Source organism: Heliangelus exortis, chromosome 1, assembly GCF_036169615.1.
Source record: "Heliangelus exortis chromosome 1, bHelExo1.hap1, whole genome shotgun sequence".
Classification (NCBI taxonomy): domain Eukaryota; kingdom Metazoa; phylum Chordata; class Aves; order Apodiformes; family Trochilidae; genus Heliangelus; species Heliangelus exortis.
In genome coordinates, this window is record NC_092422.1 from 58,304,974 (window position 1) to 58,322,590 (window position 17,617).

At 39.4% G+C, this 17,617-nt stretch overlaps 1 protein-coding gene across 2 annotated transcripts in view; it reads right to left on the reverse strand.

Moving 5' to 3' along the window:
- Nucleotides 1-256: 256 nt before the first annotated feature.
- TUBGCP3 (tubulin gamma complex component 3) overlaps nucleotides 257-17,617 on the reverse strand; it is a 51,296-nt gene continuing 33,935 nt past the window's right edge. For both annotated transcript variants that reach the window (XM_071743669.1, XM_071743680.1), the window contains 12 exons: nucleotides 17,334-17,500; nucleotides 15,447-15,557; nucleotides 14,938-15,046; nucleotides 10,031-10,220; nucleotides 8,625-8,760; nucleotides 7,722-7,790; nucleotides 6,765-6,900; nucleotides 4,065-4,153; nucleotides 3,798-3,929; nucleotides 3,290-3,430; nucleotides 2,597-2,713; nucleotides 257-1,399 (listed from right to left, as the gene is read on the reverse strand). In XM_071743669.1, coding sequence (XP_071599770.1) covers nucleotides 1,241-1,399; nucleotides 2,597-2,713; nucleotides 3,290-3,430; nucleotides 3,798-3,929; nucleotides 4,065-4,153; nucleotides 6,765-6,900; nucleotides 7,722-7,790; nucleotides 8,625-8,760; nucleotides 10,031-10,220; nucleotides 14,938-15,046; nucleotides 15,447-15,557; nucleotides 17,334-17,500 — 1,556 coding nt within the window. In that variant the 3' untranslated portion in view covers nucleotides 257-1,240. The remainder of the gene's footprint in view (nucleotides 1,400-2,596; nucleotides 2,714-3,289; nucleotides 3,431-3,797; nucleotides 3,930-4,064; nucleotides 4,154-6,764; nucleotides 6,901-7,721; nucleotides 7,791-8,624; nucleotides 8,761-10,030; nucleotides 10,221-14,937; nucleotides 15,047-15,446; nucleotides 15,558-17,333; nucleotides 17,501-17,617) is intronic.

Below are 17,617 nucleotides of genomic sequence, written 5' to 3' on the forward strand. Positions count from 1 at the left end.
TCTGCAGCCTCCCCTGCATGACCTGGGAGGTGCCTCTGATTCCCAGGGGTCCAAGCACAGTAAGGGCAAAAGTAAAAAAGGCCACAGACTTGGCTGACCTGAAGGCAATTACTAATTAATTACTAATTAAATGAATTACACAGAAGTACCAAAATGCTGTAACACAAAGGTAACTGTGAATCAATACAGTCCTAACAGGAAGATTCTCCTTTCTTGCAGAAAAATTACAGTCTTTCAATTACAAAAAGAAAACTGCTTGTTTGAAAGATAACTGTGTTTTTATTTTTCTAAGCTTGCACTTGTGGAACATAATAAATGACCTGATATAATGACAACTTTGCAAAAGATGAATCCCCCTCTCCTCAACATCTGGACTGCCATATATAAATACTTACAATGAAAAAATAGGGAAGAGAATGATGTCAACAGAAGCCAACTCTGTTAATACACATTTGATTTTGAACATCAATTATTTCATTCAGTTCAGTCTTAGCCAGCACCTTGCTTTCACAGTACTGAGGCTTTAACTTCATTTTTAGATCTGATGTGCAACTGACACACTCCTGCTCTGCTTCTGTATTTTCTCATGTACAGTAACCATAGAATTTCCCTACTAAACTTTATTTTTCAGTTTGTTAACTTTGAAAACAACAAAAAAATTAAATATAAGTTTATGTCTCCTGATACAAAGTTTCTTACACTCAAACACACCACAACACTGAAAATCAGCATCACAAAATGCTGTACAGCTTCTTAACAAGGACATTAGGTCTGGGCCCTAATCTGTTGGCTTTAACAAAAACTCTCTTCAAATAGAACAAGTACATATAGAAAAAATAACCTTCTTAATTTTCTTATTAAAAAAGGAAATGGTGCTTTCTATAAACAAAAGATGCATTTTCCTGGACACATATATAAGTTACAGTGGAGGGAGCTCATAAAGCTTCAAAGAAAATTGGCATTTGTTTAAAAGGATGATTTAAGAAGTTGATTGGAAGAGGTTCAATCAGCCCACTTAGTCTGGCAATTCTAGAAACTTCAGTGTAAAAAAAAAAAACCCTACTTTTTTTGCTGTCTGCTACACAGTGTCACACAACCACATGACTGAAAACATATTGCCTGCAGAAATGGTAGACACTGATCACACACAGTTTGGCTGCAGTATGTCAGCACTGGTTGCCTTGTCCAACAAGAGGTTCAACATCCTTCGGATACCGAGGTGCAGTCCTTAGCTGTTGTTTCACATGTGTGAGCTTCTTCTGCCTCTAGTGCCCAGGGACACACGGAGCCTTGGCTCTCTTGCTTTATAATGCTCATTGAAGTCCAGTCTAAAGCTAAGAAACCGAAGGCTTTCGTCAGAACTGGTTGTCAGCAGCACCAAAAACTGCTGGACGATTTCCTGAAGGAAAAAGAGAAATGCAAGAGCCAGTAAAGAAGCCATCACTGCTGGGTTTTGCACAGGGATGCCAGGTAGCGTGCCCAGGCCTGGCACAGAAGCAGAGGGGATCTGAGAAAGGGCAAGCACAAGCACTTATAGAATCATAAAATAGTCTGGGTTGGAAGGGATCTCAGAGATCATCAAGTCCAACCCTTGATCCACTCCCGCTGCAGTTACCAGACCATGGCACTGAGTGCCACATCCAGTCTCTTCTTAAATATCTCCAGGGATGGAGAATCCACCACTTCCCTGGGCAGCCCATTCCAATGCTTGATCACCCTCTCTGTAAAGAATTTTTTCCTAATATCTAACCTAAAACTCCCCTGGCAGAGCTTAGGTCTATGCCCTCTTGTCTTGGGAGCTACTGGGGAGAAGAGACCGACCCCCCCCCCCCTGGCTACCCCCTCCTTTCAGGGAGTTGTAGAGAGTGATGAGGTCTCCCCTGAGCCTCCTCTTCTCCAGGCTGAACACCCCCAGCTCCCTCAGCCCTTCCTCACAGGACTTGTGCTGAATCCCTTCACAGCCTCCTTGCTCTTCTCTGGACCTGCTCCAGCACCTCAATCTCTTTCCTGAACTGAGGGGCCCAGAACTGGAAGGATCATTTCTTCATTGCTTCCTGAGCCTTCCCTGAAAATCTGACAGCTGGATTTCCTGGGCAATGGCAATCTCACAATCAGACATAGTGAATTAAGATGAAGCCAGAATAATTCCCAAAGAAAACAGCCTGTGCATGTTCCTTTAAACCGTTTACACACTGCCCATCTCGGTGGGCTTAAAATCCAGTGCTAGGCCCCTAATAAGGACCCTTTCTGCAGTCCTTAATAGCAAAGACTTGTAAAGTTGGTGAGAAGAAATGGAATGTAAGTAATTTTTTTTTTAGATTGCACCAGAAGATAGCTATTACTTTTGCTACTGAAGGAAGGAGACCTACATGAGGAGACTATTCCTCTTTGTCAAGGGAACATATATGACCACAAAACCTGCTGTCTAGTGAAGAACAGTGAATACAGACTTCTAAGTAGAGAAGCAAAAAATTAAGACCTCAATCCACCAACTGCACACATAAATACAGAATTTACACTTACGTCATGTTAGAAATTGATTTCTACACATCAAAGCTCAGCATTCATATTAAAAAAACCATAATGTAAGGGGCACCTGGTAAAAGTGAGTAAGTATTCGCAGCTGTGAGCACATTTTGGGTATTGAGTCTTGAAATTCTTTCATCCTCTTGTTCTCTTCTTCATCTTCTGATGCAGTTACACCCCATTTACCCTACACAGAGACCAAGTGAATTAACAGATCAAGCATCACATGATGACAGTTGCTAACCTTATGTCCAACTAAAACATCACAATTATATAAACCAACTAGTGCTACAAAAAGCCAAACATGGAGCCTCTTATACTGACACTATCAGTCCCCTTAGTGGTGTACTAAACATGAAAGAAACCTGAGATTAGCAAAGCAGGTGAGTCTCACACCAGCACTGCATCTCTCACAGACAGAGTAGGAAGGAAGGCATGGAGCTACAGAATATTTTGCAAAAGGGTTCAGAATATTAAAGCCTCTTGCACTTCCTTCACACAAAACAGAGATAAATTGCTCATCCTCCAAAGCCCACTGCAGAATCTGTTTCACTAGAGGTTTTGGGCAAGACTAAAACTAAAAACACTATTCAGGAGTTTTGTTTTAACTCACTTGCTACTGCTGATGATTTTTACCTTTGTCCCTACTACATTTTTCATTTTTGTTGTACCTCTACATGATATCTAAAATCTTCCATTCATCAAAAGATAAGGAAATTTTGCCTCAATTACTTTTCACATTCTAATAATATCATTACTGTACCTCAAGCTCACGCTGTTTTTTCCTCTCTTCAAATTGCAATCTCAGCTGCAACTCCTCCAAAGCAGCTCTGTACATTGCATCTTGGGCATTCTGGAGCTCAATGATCTGATCAAAAACAGCTCGAAGCTGGTTGAGAAGTACCTGTGAGACAGTTAGGCAAAAAAACCCCCAATGAAACAGTTTTACAGCAATAGAGTTTTGAGTTACCAACGCATTTCAGAACATGAGTAAATTAAAGCTTTTTACATATAGGTGGAGAGCTTGTTTTACAAAAAGTCAGTTGTTGCATGATCACAGCTTCCTAGGATTGAAAACAACCAGCCCTGTGTTATTATCAGCATCTGTCACTGTGTCCAGGGCTCATGTATGGACCCTACCATAATAAAGTCTTATATCAAAGGAAGAAAAAACACTTTTCCCCTTGCTCCTAACAACATAAGAGAAGATGGTTCCCAACCCATAGGCCAAGATCACAGAGTTACAATTTAATGCAAAGGAGAAGACTCACCCTGGATTCACTATCCAGCAAGCACCGAGCTATGATTGTGTCTAGAAAAACTTCATGAGCTGCAATGATGTGATCCAAGTCCTGTGCTTGTTGGACCTTGTTCCAGAGTTCATCCCATGAACATTCAAGCACCTAAAGCAATGATTCAGGATTGGGCTGTTTTGATTTGCTAGATGGCAAGCTCTTTGAAAGTCAAGACACACAACACATGCAGGATATTAAGAGTACTTAATTTTTAAAGCAACCGATTCAGTGGATAGAGTATACCTCAAATGTGATGTAATACTGCATTTGATGAATGAAATGGACCATTTCTGATGCCAGAACGTGACACTGATGCAGCACCCCAGAAAGCTCTGTAAAAAAATCCAAAGAGATGGCATGTTAAAGACAGCAAGGAGAATCACAGCCATAAACCCATCTTTTGTCTACCAAGCTGAACAGTTCATAAACCAGTCACTAATCTTGTCTGCCAGCAGCTATCCTGGCTGACAACAGATGAGCAACAAACACTGCACAGTTAATTCCTAAAAAACATGAGCCAAAGATAACACTGACATTATGCTCAAGACAGTGGAAATTCCCAAGTACCAGAACTTATAAAGACCATCTCAAGCCCAAGGAATCAAAATACTGTTGATGTCCCATGTGTCCTTTTGGTTAAAAGTCTGAGGTCACAGATTCACTGTTGCTTTTGAGGCCTTTCATCTCTTACCATTAGTTTTTAATCCACAGACAGCATATGTGCCATTTAGCTACACTGAGAATAAAAGAGAGGGTGCCTCTGGCAGGGGTAGGGAATTTGTGGATCACATGGTCCAGGTTTGATTCCCTGATCCAGCACAGAGACCCAGAGGTAAGTCACTGATGGCCCCAGCTGCTCACCTGTAAGAGATGGTACCTCTGTTGCAGAAGGGTGTTACTGAGATTACCATCAACTGCAAAAAGCATGTGAAATGAAGATATTCAGTCTTCTGGAACTGAACAGATATCCAGACAGACGAAGTAGTTTCTAAAAAGCTGCCACAGTAATTTCCCACTGCAGACAAGCTATAGGAGTACTAGAAAAAAGAATTCTAAATTTTCATATCTTGGTATGTTACAGATCATCCAATGATCTGAAAGATATTACAAAGTACTCTGTTCTTCATTTCTTATGCCTTTGCAGGAAGGCTACTTCTGACACATTATGCTGCATCTACTTTAAATAGGGTCAATGAAAAAATCCCCAGGGTTGGATAAACAGCAGATATTCTTGAACACTGGTAAGCTGGATACATCTGTGTTTCTTCTTCAAATTACTGATAGGGAAAGAGTGAGCTTGACACTACTGTCTACAGCTACTCATTTAAAGAGTAAGATGTTAAGATGTTTTGGGAATTGTGAATAATGCAATCCTTTAAAGTCAATGCTGCCTCTTTGTGGCTGGAAAAAAAAAAACAACCAACCCTGCAACTGTTTCCTCCTACCAGTTACTGCCTGCCATTTGGTGCTCTGTGAGTGGAAGGGCAAGGCACTGTTTTGGAGGAAGAGAGAGAAAATAAAAGCAAGTTCTACTACTTCTTCATAAATCAGTGCTGGGGCAGACTCATCATGTACTTCAGAAAAAATTCTACTTGCAGCTTCCAACTTAGACATGCTGGTAAAAAAGGAAGACACCTGTCCCTCCAGGCAGAAGGCAGTACAGGTCTTTATAAGCATATTCTTCTTTGTCAGAGGCACAAACTGAGAAATACAACACTCTGCTCCTTCTGCCAACAATAGCTGTAAGAGCTTGGGCAGCATTTTAAATGTCTCTGTTACTTAAGCATAGCCAAACCTACAGGCGATAAGCAACTGAGCTTTTATCTACAAAAGGCTGCACCATTGCCAAGCATCAGTCTTCCCAAAGAAGAGGAGGAGGGAGGGGGAAAAAGGGCAGGAAGGAAGAAAAAACAAACTTATTTATGACAACAAAAGAACAAACAAAGCTCTAACAATGAGAGACAGATCCAGCCTAAAGACCCTCAGGCGATGAGAATAAAATCTGTTTTATTTTGACACCACAGTCTCAAAGCTAATAGAAAACAAGAATGCAATAGACCACCATTTTTGAGTCAAAACCACACTTACTTGGGACAGGAAAATAACAGTAAACCAAATCCTATCTCATAGAAACCAAAAGGAAATCTAGGAATCTTGTACAGTTCCAGAGATCAGCCTCATGCACTGAAGCAGGCTTTAGATGAGCTTGCTTCTCAGTGACATTCTGAGGTGAAGGTGTCCCTTCCTATCCACCAAACAGTTCCTAATTATAATACCATAAATAAATCTTTTAAAATATTACTATGCAACAAGAAAAGTGTAACCCATAGTAAATTTTTTTTAAATGAAAGAAATGTAGCTAGGTAAAAAAAAGCCAGTATGGAGCCAGTACAAATGTGATTACATTCTCAGCTGAGAAGTAGGATCATAAAATCCCAGTCCATTAGAAATATACACCAGAAACACTACACTTTAAAGCTTTCCTATTTCTTCTCAACATGTATTTCTCCCATCTAACAGGCTAAGGCCCATTCTGATCTTATCTAAATAAAAAGCACAGGGAATGAGTGAAGGTAAAACTAGTAAATTCTAAAGTGTGCATGTATGAGACTAAGTACTTCCAGCATAAGAAAGAGGGAGACAGCAGGACACAGACAGGAAAGCATCAACAAAAATGAATAAAAAGGAACAGAAGAGTAACAGTTTCTACCCAGAGACAGGTGATGTCTCATTCACTCATGGATACAAAATTCACAACCAAGGATTAAGCAAAACAAGTAAGTATTTTATCTTCATCATCTACCATTAAACAGTCAGTCAAGCAGAGCAACAAAGTATAAAACTCATCCGTCCCAACAGACTTGCTTTCCCCTCAATATAGTTTAAAGATGCAGTCAGCTAAATCCAGTTTACAAGGCCATCATTCATTTGGGCTTTTCTCACCTGGTATACTTTTTAGAAGCTTTGCATTGCACATGTGCCCCTTCCATATATCAGTCAGAATATATTCCATTCGCTTTGCTCTCCAGAGGAAATTAAATACTCTTAGATAGTGGCTCATGCACTCACGTGTAAATACCTACAAAATAAATAAAACATCAGTACAAATTTGATAAGGCATACTGTGTACTCTCTTCACAGTCAATCACACCTGACCCATGCAGTTTATTGGTAAATATTGTCAAAACAAAAGCCTTGGAAAGCCAGAGCCTTTGGGAAGATCCTCCCACAAAAGCTGAACTGAGTTACCTAACATGCAAGCAGGCACAGGGCACTACAGTAAGTCTAAGAAAGGGTGAGCACAAAAACCCTAAATATTTCACTGTTTTCAAACTACCTATATACATGAAAATTCCTTCTGCTGGGGAGACTGATATTTTGATGTCCTGTTTAAAAGAAAAAAATTCTCTGCAAGCTCTTTATAAAGGCTAAATACATTCTGATCAACAGTGTAGCTATTTTCTCAGTAGCTCTAATGAACACTACCTATCAAATTTCATTTAGACAGTACAAATAGGTTTCCCTCAAATAGATTCTTCAGTTCCTTGCAAATTATTCCAAATTAGCAGCTACAGCCAGTAATAATAGAAAAAAATTCCATTTACTAAGCACATGCTAAAATCTCTGCTGTAACAAACGGATTACTGATTTCCAGTAATGATCATTTTAAATGTACCTTTTCAGCACTCACAATTAATTTTAAGAACTGAGATTTTGGCTCAGATGTTTATATAGTGGGTGCATCCTAGATACCAAAAAAAAAAAAAAAAAAAAAAAAAAAAAAAGTCTTTCTGATCTTATATTCCAGAATAAAAAGAGGTTACTTCAATAAAAAATTTTAGCATTTCAATTGAGTTATGTGAGACATGTTCCCAGCCAGCAGTATATTTATGACATTACCGTTGCTATTGGCCCATCAACATGATAGTCTAAGCTGAAGACATCCCATCCAGTGTCCCCAGGAGATACCTGTGTTAAGAAGATATGCTACTTTCAGTGTATACCAGAGCATACTAGCAGGAGCAACTCTTGCTTTCTCTTCCATTCTCCATAGCTTATGAAAAAACAATCATCCACATCCATACAGGAGCTTCTCATCCAAAACTGACACAAAATTATTGTGTTAATAACTTTGACACAACAGTGGGATACATCTCACACAAATGCTGATGTTTGTAATGTCCATGTTTTTCCATGGGAGCTAGTAAAGGACAGAAAGGGAAGGAAAAACTTCATAGGCATGACTCAGCCTAACGTATAGATTTATTTCAGATGCCACAGTACGTCAGTTAACAACCACCTCTGGGACTGGAGCTTTTTCATTACCTCAAGTTTCTTACAAGAGTTTTCCTTCATGAAATGAACTTTCACAGCTTTACTCTTTGTAATTACTAGTGATAAAGACAACACTTCCCAGACTCTTTTAAGAGCAACAGCAGAAAAAGTTGCATCAGGGCCACCAGCATCAATTACTGTTAGACTCCAAATACTCAACTTCATATTGTCAAAGGATTGGCTGTAAACCCACAGCTTGAAATAAAAATAGACAAGAGGCAGGAAATGGGAAAAGAAGACTTACTGAATGAGATTTAGGTAATTCAAAGCAGACTTCAATGGGGGAAGCTCCCCCCCCTTCCAAGAGGGGGAAATATAATAAATATATACACATATGAAAATTTTGTTTCATATAGATGTCTGCATGTATACACACACATACACACACACACACACACACACACACACACACACAGACACACAGAAAAAGGTATGTTTCCAGTCAGAGCCACCATGATGCAAACAGACCTCCAGAAGTCGAACATCCAGTCGTTTGAGGATCTCAGGGTTATCAAACTGGGCATTTGTTGCCCTCACTGCTGTTTCAAGGATTCCAGTCAGATTATGCTGATACAAGGTTGTAGCTGGCCGTGCAAGCTCTGGCCTGGTGGTTAGGAAACAAACAGTCATGGCACATTACTGAGATATTCTAAGGCAGCAATTTGGTAGTAACTGCAGCACACAGTGAAACATTTTTCTGACAGCCTTTCAAAACCTCTCGTATTACACTTTCAGTCTTAACCACAAAGAAAATCAATGAGTAAAATATTTCAAACTGTCTACTCATGCTCAGCTATATACCTGAACATCAGCATGAGTAACTTTATCCTTACTTAACGCCAGTAATTTGAAATTGCCAGAACTGCTAGAATAACCACTCTGTAATCTGAGTTGCATTCATATCTAAAATGAAGCAGATCACATTATTAATACACCAAACCAGTAATCTCATTTCAGTTTTGAGAGACTTAATGGTGGCCATCTCACAAGCTTAGAAGTGCTGGTAGAAGCACACAAACTCATTCCCTTTACGTAACTTAAACTTACCAAAGAGTTGCAATGTGCAAGTAACAAGCACCTTGGACTATTCTTTTTCCCCATGATCAGTACTAGAAAGCCCTTCACTACTTCTGCCTCTGCTGTATTACTGACTCCACAAACCAACCTTATTCTGCCTCACACTAACCTTCAGTTGAAAACATATGGTCATACAGAAATCACCACCAGACAATGCTGAGTTCAGTTAACAAGGTAATGGAAGCTCTGTTACAAAGCCTGCCTTGTAGACCAAAGGAAAGCTTTGTAAAGCACATTTTTGGAAGGCAAAGTTTTCAGTAGCACCAGCATGTAAAAGCAGTGAGCTTGCAAATACACTTTAAGAACTGCAACTGATACTAGTGGGAGCACCTGAGTACATAAAACAGACTAATGAGTCATCAATTATATTTTTTAAAATAACACGTTGAGGGATTTTGGACCAAACACCTCCAAAATACAGAAGCCTTGTATTCAGAGCAGTGCTAAGTAATGGCATCAAGAGCAACAGAACTCTTCCATTTAAACTTGCTGGCAGGAGTGAGAGAAGTGTTAAGACCCTTGTCACAAGGTCAATGTAAACATATCTGTATGGCTGCAACTTCTCAAGACATTGTGAAATGGTGCTGTATGTATTTGCTACCAAAAAGGAAGAACTAAGTTAAAGCCTCAGGGCCAAAAAATTAACCTCAAAGTAGAATTTTAAAATTATTCAATTAAACCTTTGAGTAATAAGATACTTAAAGGGTTCTCTTCTGAAAGCAAAACAACTTCTGTGCTGATCATGCACATTTGCAAGTATCAGAATTTCAACATAATTACCCTTCCTACTCTCTTACTTGAGCAAGTCCATTAAATGTCTGATAAAGTCTCCTTGACCAAGTAGTAAGTAGCGCCTCATGGCCTGCATATGTTCCAGTAAATTGTACTTCTTATTGAGAACATCCAGCAGGTATTTGCTGGTCTCAAAATAAGCTGCATCAATTTTTTCTTGAAATGCATTTTCCAGATCTGTGAACAAATCAGCAGCTAAAAAAAATAAAAAAAAATTAAATTACTATTTTTCCAAAATCAATGCAAACAATCTTTGGAGCTGAAACATAAAAGCACAGAAATTCCCATTTATTATGATCCCCTATATCATACATTTGACATAGCCAAAATGAAAGCAAGTCTAAAGCATCCTGTACCTCAACATTATTCATCCGTGCCCAGCTTGTACTTTTCAATAAGAGCCCATATTATTTCATCACTTCTACATAGAAATTGAATTTTTTTTAGCTTGCTGAAATACCTGAATTTACAGAATCAAATAATTTCAAGGAGACCTAAAAGCTGAGAGTTAGGGAAAACCTTTGTGTTTGGGGGGGATCTCAATTAGAAGTCACTTCTGTAATTGTGGAGGACATGAAATGGAAGAATCAGTCAAAACATTCAACAGAAAAGAGATCCCACACATTAGCCAGAACTAGCAGAGGGAACACACTTGCATTATCTGGGGGACAGCAAGCAACCTTATGTTTCCTTCTCAACCTTTAATGCATGGCAACCCTGGGGCAGGACACTGCCTTTTAGTAGGAAATGTATTTCACTCCTTTTTACAACTACAAGCTTACTAAGAAATGGACTGTAATAAAGGTATTACAAGATAGCAAGAAGCATGGCCTCTTTGGGCAACATGGAGAAAAACTCCAAATACTGGACTGCTGACTGTCAACTATCATAAGATACAGACCCTCTTCAGCATTAAAGGATTTACTTTTGATTTCAACATTTCTTAATTACACAACTATTGCTCAAAAGGTAAAAAAAAATTAAGATCCAGGTACCAAATTAGTGTAAGATAGTGCGTGCCTGCTCCAGGATAAGTTTCAATCTCTACTGCAGACACTTGAGAAGTTCCTGAACTGTGGATAACTAGAGGTTGGAACTGGGATCACTTTACCTGTCTTCTACACCACCCCTCTTCCCTAAGTGGCTGCTACAATCCTGTCAGGCAAGATGACCAAGCTCTACACTGTTCTGCATTCTGGCTTTCTGTTTTAATGATTGTTCATAAGTTTTTTCATCTTGATTACTTCAGCGTCGAAAGGAAATGAGAAACATGAGAGTTAAGGTTCCAAAGTAAATTAAAGTAATAAAAAACACAGACAAACCAATTAAACATTCAGACTTAGAATGAGAAAAAGCATCCAGAATTCAGGCTGGCATCCTAGCTTTCCATCATCTGACTATAAAAGTAATTATTTGAAGGGACTCTGAGGATATAATCAGCACAAACAAGGACAGCATTTCCAATATCACTGACGCAGAACTTTTGGGACTGAGTGGGTAAAATGCCTGAAACAGAAATGTGGTTTTGTGCAGAATTAAGGCAGTGCAATAATATGAGGTATTTAGGCTGCAGACGATAGCCTCAGAACTTCTTCATCCATTGCAGATATAGTGGATAGCATCCATTTCTAAAACTACACTTCTCTCTGAAACCAGTATTCTCAGCACTTCAGATAATGTACTTGCTTTGGATCTCTCATCCCCTACATAATAGGGAAAGTACATTTGTACAGATCTTCCATTCAGTCAAGGAGAGAGAAACACAAGTGCAAATTACAAACACTACTGGAGAAGCATGGCTGTAAACACTGTGTAAAGTGGTGAAAGTAGTGTACTCAAAGGATGTGTCTTTTTCAGGAGTAGTTGGCAAGATGATGGTTCAAATGCATTTACAGCCCTTATTCACTTAACCCCAATTCCTCTCTGCGTTTTGAGTACAACTTTGACTAAGCAAGCAGTGTGTATAGTACAAAACCCATATTACTAAAGTAAATATTCTTCCAGATGTGAATGGGATTCTATTATTAAAACACCATTCATGGAGGTATTCATGCGAAAAGCCCGTGCTCTGAAGAGGTAATATAAAAAAATTAATTTAAGGTTCATCTGGACAGGGGGGAAAAAAGAAAAAAAAGATAATCCCACAAAGCCAGACTTTGAAGTTACATAAAATAGAGCCATATTTGAGAACAGCAATAAGAGAAAAAACATGGTACAAGCTATCAAAAAGTGCAAAGATAGATGTTCATAGAAAACAAATGTCTTGGGTTAACGCAGTCGTGTTTTGGAAGCTGGGGTCCACAGGGGTGGTTCCTGTGAGAAGCTGCTGGAAGTTCCCCTGGTTCCAATCCCTGCTACACCCCTGCCCAAGGCCAAGCAGATATGGGAAGCTGGGTGTGCCTCTGTGAGTAACATATTCAAGAAAGGGAAATGAAACTGCAAAGAAAATACAGGGACCTGCAGAGGAAGTGAGAGAGAAATGCCAGAGAAAAGACACCAAAGTTGGTCAAGGAGGGGTAAAGGTGCCTGAGCAGAGATTTCCCCACAGCCCCGGGTGAGATGGCAGCTGTGCCCCTGCAGCCCATGGAGGAGCACGGTGGAGCAGTCCCTGAAGGACCACGGTGGGGTAAATGTGGATTTGTAGCCCCTGAAGTGTCACAGCAGCCTGTGCAGGATCCCAGAGAGGGTCAGATGTGGCTCTGCAGCCATGGAGGAGCCCGTGTCAGAGGAGGTGACTGCTCCCGCAGCAGCCGTGACTCTGTGTGCAGCCCGGGCTGGAGCAGCTCCTGAGGGACTGCACCTGTGGGAGGGACTCATGTCGGAGGGGTTCCTGAAGGACTCTGTCCCGTGAGAGGGACCCCGCGTTGGAGCAGGGGAAGGATGTGAGGAGTCCTTCCCCTGAGGAGTAAAGGGGCAGAAATAGCGTGTGGGGAACTGACCCTAAACCCCCCCTGACCCTCCCTGTGCCCTGAGGGGGAGGTGGCAGGGAAGGGATCCGGGATGGGAAGAACGGAAGGGTGGAGGGGAAGGTATTAAGATCTGACTATGTTTTCTCTTTCTCCTTGTAGATTAAATTAGTTTTTTTCCTTCCCAAGTCAAATCTGTTTTTTGCCTGTTGCTATAATTGGGGAATGCAAACCTCCCTATCCTTGTCTCGATTAATGAACATTAAGGTGGAATTTCTCCTCCCAGTCCCACAGTGGGAGTGGGAGGCAAATGAGCAGAAGCCTGGCTGGTACCACCCAGGTCTAAATTGTGACAACTAAGTAAAGAAACAGAGAGAAAAAAAAGTACTTAGAGAATTCTTCTCTTAGCTAAAGCTGGATATACTACCAGGACATCATTATACTTCTAAAATATATGTAGAAAATAGCATCAAAGAAACTACAGTAGTCATCTACCTCTTAACAATTAGATTATCTTTGGTATATTACAGGAGTTATACAAAATATCACCTTCACCATAAGAAAGCAAGTTCTCCTTTCTCCCATATGTAACAGCATCCTAAGCATTACCTTACCTTCTTCGCTAGATGTTCTTACGTAAAGTCTGCTTGTTGTGGATGTTTATTGTTGCTGTCTTTCACCATAACAACACTAACTTCATTGCAAAGAATATGCCACCAAAAAGTAACTGCAAATGGTATATAAGCTCTAATTCATTAAAACTGAAATCTCATCTAAATAGAAAGAAATACTCTGAAGAAGATCTGATAGTTAAGCTTTGGTTTTATGTTCAACAGTTGGCAATCCCGGTTTTAAGCAACATTCAAGATGAATTTTTACTAACTTTTCATACTGTTTTCTTCAGACATACTATGGGCTGCCCCAGGAAGTGGTGGATTCTCCATCCCTGGAGATATTTAAAAAGAGACTGGATGTGGCACTCAGTGCCATGGTCTGGTAACTGCAGTGGTCGTGGATCAAGGGTTGGACTTGATGATCTCTGAGGTCCCTTCCAACCCAGCCAATTCTACAATTCTATGATTCTATAGTGGTAGAGTGCATTTACAAAAGGCTTCTGTCCTGCTTAGTTTTACTGCTTATTCTCTTAGTTACAACTAATGGCTTTATTATTTTTTAATCACAGAATTAATTCCGCATTATGATGAAGTGTATTTGATGAGAAGTTGCAAGTACTAAATCCTTACTGCAGCACTCAAGAATATTCCTTCTCCCATTTTATCCCTCCCTGCAAAACTTGGCTGAAAGCAGGCTGATCAGGCCTGGGTTTCACTTGGAAATCCAACATATTAACAATCATCCAGCAAGTTTTGTCAAACCCAAGTATCCTGGACTGCTCAGTTCAAGAAGCTCAGGGGACTGCTGGAAATGGTACAGCAAAGAGGTATAAAAATGACATCTCTCATATGAGGAAAGGCTGGAGGACTTGAGCCTTTTTAGAGAGAAGACTGAAGGAGATCTTAGCAATGCTTATAAAGACTTCAAGGGTGGGTGTCAGGAGGATGGGGCCTTTTTTCAGTGGTGCCCAGTGACAGAACAACAGTTAACAGGCACAATGAACATACGAACACTGAACATATTAAGTTCCATCTAAACATGAGAAGAATCTTCTTTACTTTTGAGGCTAGAGCGCTGGACTGGGCCGCCCAAAGAGGTGGTGGAGTCTCCATCTCTGGAGACATTCAAAACCCACCTGGATGCCATCCTGTGCAACCTGCTCCAGATGAACCTGCTTTGGCAGAGGGGTTGGACTACATGATCTCTAGAGACCCCTTCCAACCCCTAATATTCTGTGTGATTCTGTGATTAACACACCTATATTTTAGGGCAAATGGGACTTCTGGCATTCTTTTCCACCCCACTATCCAAAATGTCAGTTTACAGTCTAAACTGCATACTGTACAGACCTCAGTTCAAAGGGAAAAAGTTGACTAACACAGATACTCTACCATCTTTGGAAGACTCTGCAGACTTTGCCACAGCAATCATCTTTGTGGATGGAGTTTGATCATGACAAACTTGATGCAAGAAGTTTATAGATTTTCCTATTAAGAGGACCTAAACACAAAAGGATTTTATTTTTTCAGTTATTTGCATATAAGAAAAAAAGCAAACTCAAAACAAAGCCACCCACAACCACAAGGACAACAGGGTATTTTGTTATCTTTTTGTGCCCTTAGCTTCATAATCCCAGCTACAACAATCCAGAACTCTAATACTAACATAAAAAAATTTTAAACACAAACTCCTTTTCCTACCTTGGCACCTCCAAAAACAAAGTTTATCAGTTAAGAGAATGGAAAGGAGAAACAATCTCACAGTTTTCCTCTGCAATCAATTTTATTAATGTAGCTGTTCTTAAGATTATTTTAAAATTTCAGCTCTATTTTCTTAATGGAAAACTAAACAGCAGTATAGGACCAACAGATCATCAGAAGATTAACTTTTTAATTCATACCTTTTTTGATTGCTCCATTGTCATAAAAGAAGGGATCATTGATTTCCTCAAAGTGTATTTGTCATGCCACAGCCGATCAGTTTTAACTGTAGGATCTGAAGCTACAAAAAACTATAGATTGAAATAAACATTAAAATCAGAAGATGAATGTAAACTTTCTCTGCTTGTATTTAATTTAATTTCTGTACTCAGAAATCTGTAAAGATATTTCTGAGTTGTTCTTTTAACTAAAAAAAGAAAAAAAAAGTTCACAGATAACATGCAGAGTTGTCCTGGCAACTGATACATAAATTTTATCTTGAAATATGAACTCTGAAGAAAAAGGTTAAACAACAGCTCACATGATTTAATATCCTCTGTATATTATATAACCTTAAGTACCTCAGGATAAAGTAAAATGTACTATTTGTGAAACATCCATTAGGAAACAGAGAAGCATAGAGCATTTTTGAGGCAATTAGTTATGCAGTTAGGGAAGGATACATAGTTCAGAATGTAAACATAATATGCTCTTATTTTACTGGTTTTATTTTCACTCAAGCCCTTTGGGCTTTATTTTAACAGAGGTAGAATTCCAGAAGAAAATCCCAACAAGAACTCCTGCACTTAAACTGGTGATCAAATGCTACAGTCTCTGGACTCTACACAAGAAAATACTTCCATTTGTAAGAACCTAAATCCACAAGACTAGTTTTGTTAAAATGACTTGTGGAAGGAGTCTGTCCAGGATCTCCTGTTTTAGTGTAGGCATGAACTGCTGAGGCTAGTTCACCCCCTTTTCTCCCTGTAAGATCATAGGGAAGATAAGCAGAAATCTATGAAGGAAAAATACATATACCACACTTAAAATTTAGCAGCCTTTGATTTTATCTGCTCATATGACACTCAAAGGTTGCCTCACAAGCAAATCTAAAATGTAGCAAAAGTACAAAAGTCCTCATCCTGTCAAACAAAACATTCATTTTTTTGCACAAGAACTTTTTTCACTGCCTCCAAATACCATTTCCACCAAGAGTTGTTGATTACCTTTGTTCAAAAACTCTGCCTATGGTATGAAAAGTGTAGCTTACAATATAGCACATCCAACAGCGATTTTCGGTATTGCAAACATCCTCAAAGTGCACATGTAAATTTTTAAACAAAAAACTGAAAGCTAATGAATCCAATGAAATCTGAGTATTTTACACTCAGGTTAAGTTACTAAGATGTGTCTTAGAAGAGCTCAATTCTTTAAAAAAAGTGATTCTTTGTCTCCTTGCAACCAAAGAAACTCATTTCAATGAGACTGTGCTGACTGGAGATAAGAAAAAAAGTTAGGAGAGCTTCAAAAGGCATAAACACATTTTTAAGACAAAAAGGAACAGTTAACTACAGTTTGCTGTAAAGATGACAGACTAACTGGAGAATTCCTAGAGGGACTCTGGAACCATAAACCTGTTCTATCCAAGTTGACAAAGTAGATATCTATGAAGCTGAGGATAACAACTGGTAGTCACAGTAGAATATTCTGAACTTTATTCAAAACACAAGGCTTGCATTCTGAACAGTTATAAAGCACTCTGGATACATTACTATTGTTACACTAAGCAGGAAAAGAGGGAGATGACTCTCTTCAGGAACAAGCATCTATTATTAGGCCACCATTCTGTCTCTACTAAACAGACCCAGGATGTGATGCATTAAAGACAACATACTGCATCACTGCAACCTCCTGACATCACACTGACTGAATCCATGAAAGGAGTCACATTTCAAGTTATTGTATCTCTTACACATATGTTGTATTCTTCCATCACAGTGTACTTTTCAAATTCTCCTCTAAACTTCCCACAGATTATACTTTCACAAAGCAAACAGAGATAAAACATTTACTGTATCACACGTTACCTCATGGTATGTATCTTCCAGCTCTCCATCATAAATCCATCGATAAAGGAAATTCAGTACAGGATGGGATACAAGCCCAAGAATGTGCTGAACCAGAGATCTCATGTAAGGATCTCCTGTTTTAGTGTAGGCATGAACTGCTGAGGCTAGTTCACCCCCTTTTCTCCCTGTAAGATCATAGGGAAGACAAGCAGAAATCTATGAAGGAAAAATACATATACCACACTTAAAATTTAGCAGCCTTTGATTTTATCTGCTCATATGACACTCAAAGGTTGCCTCAC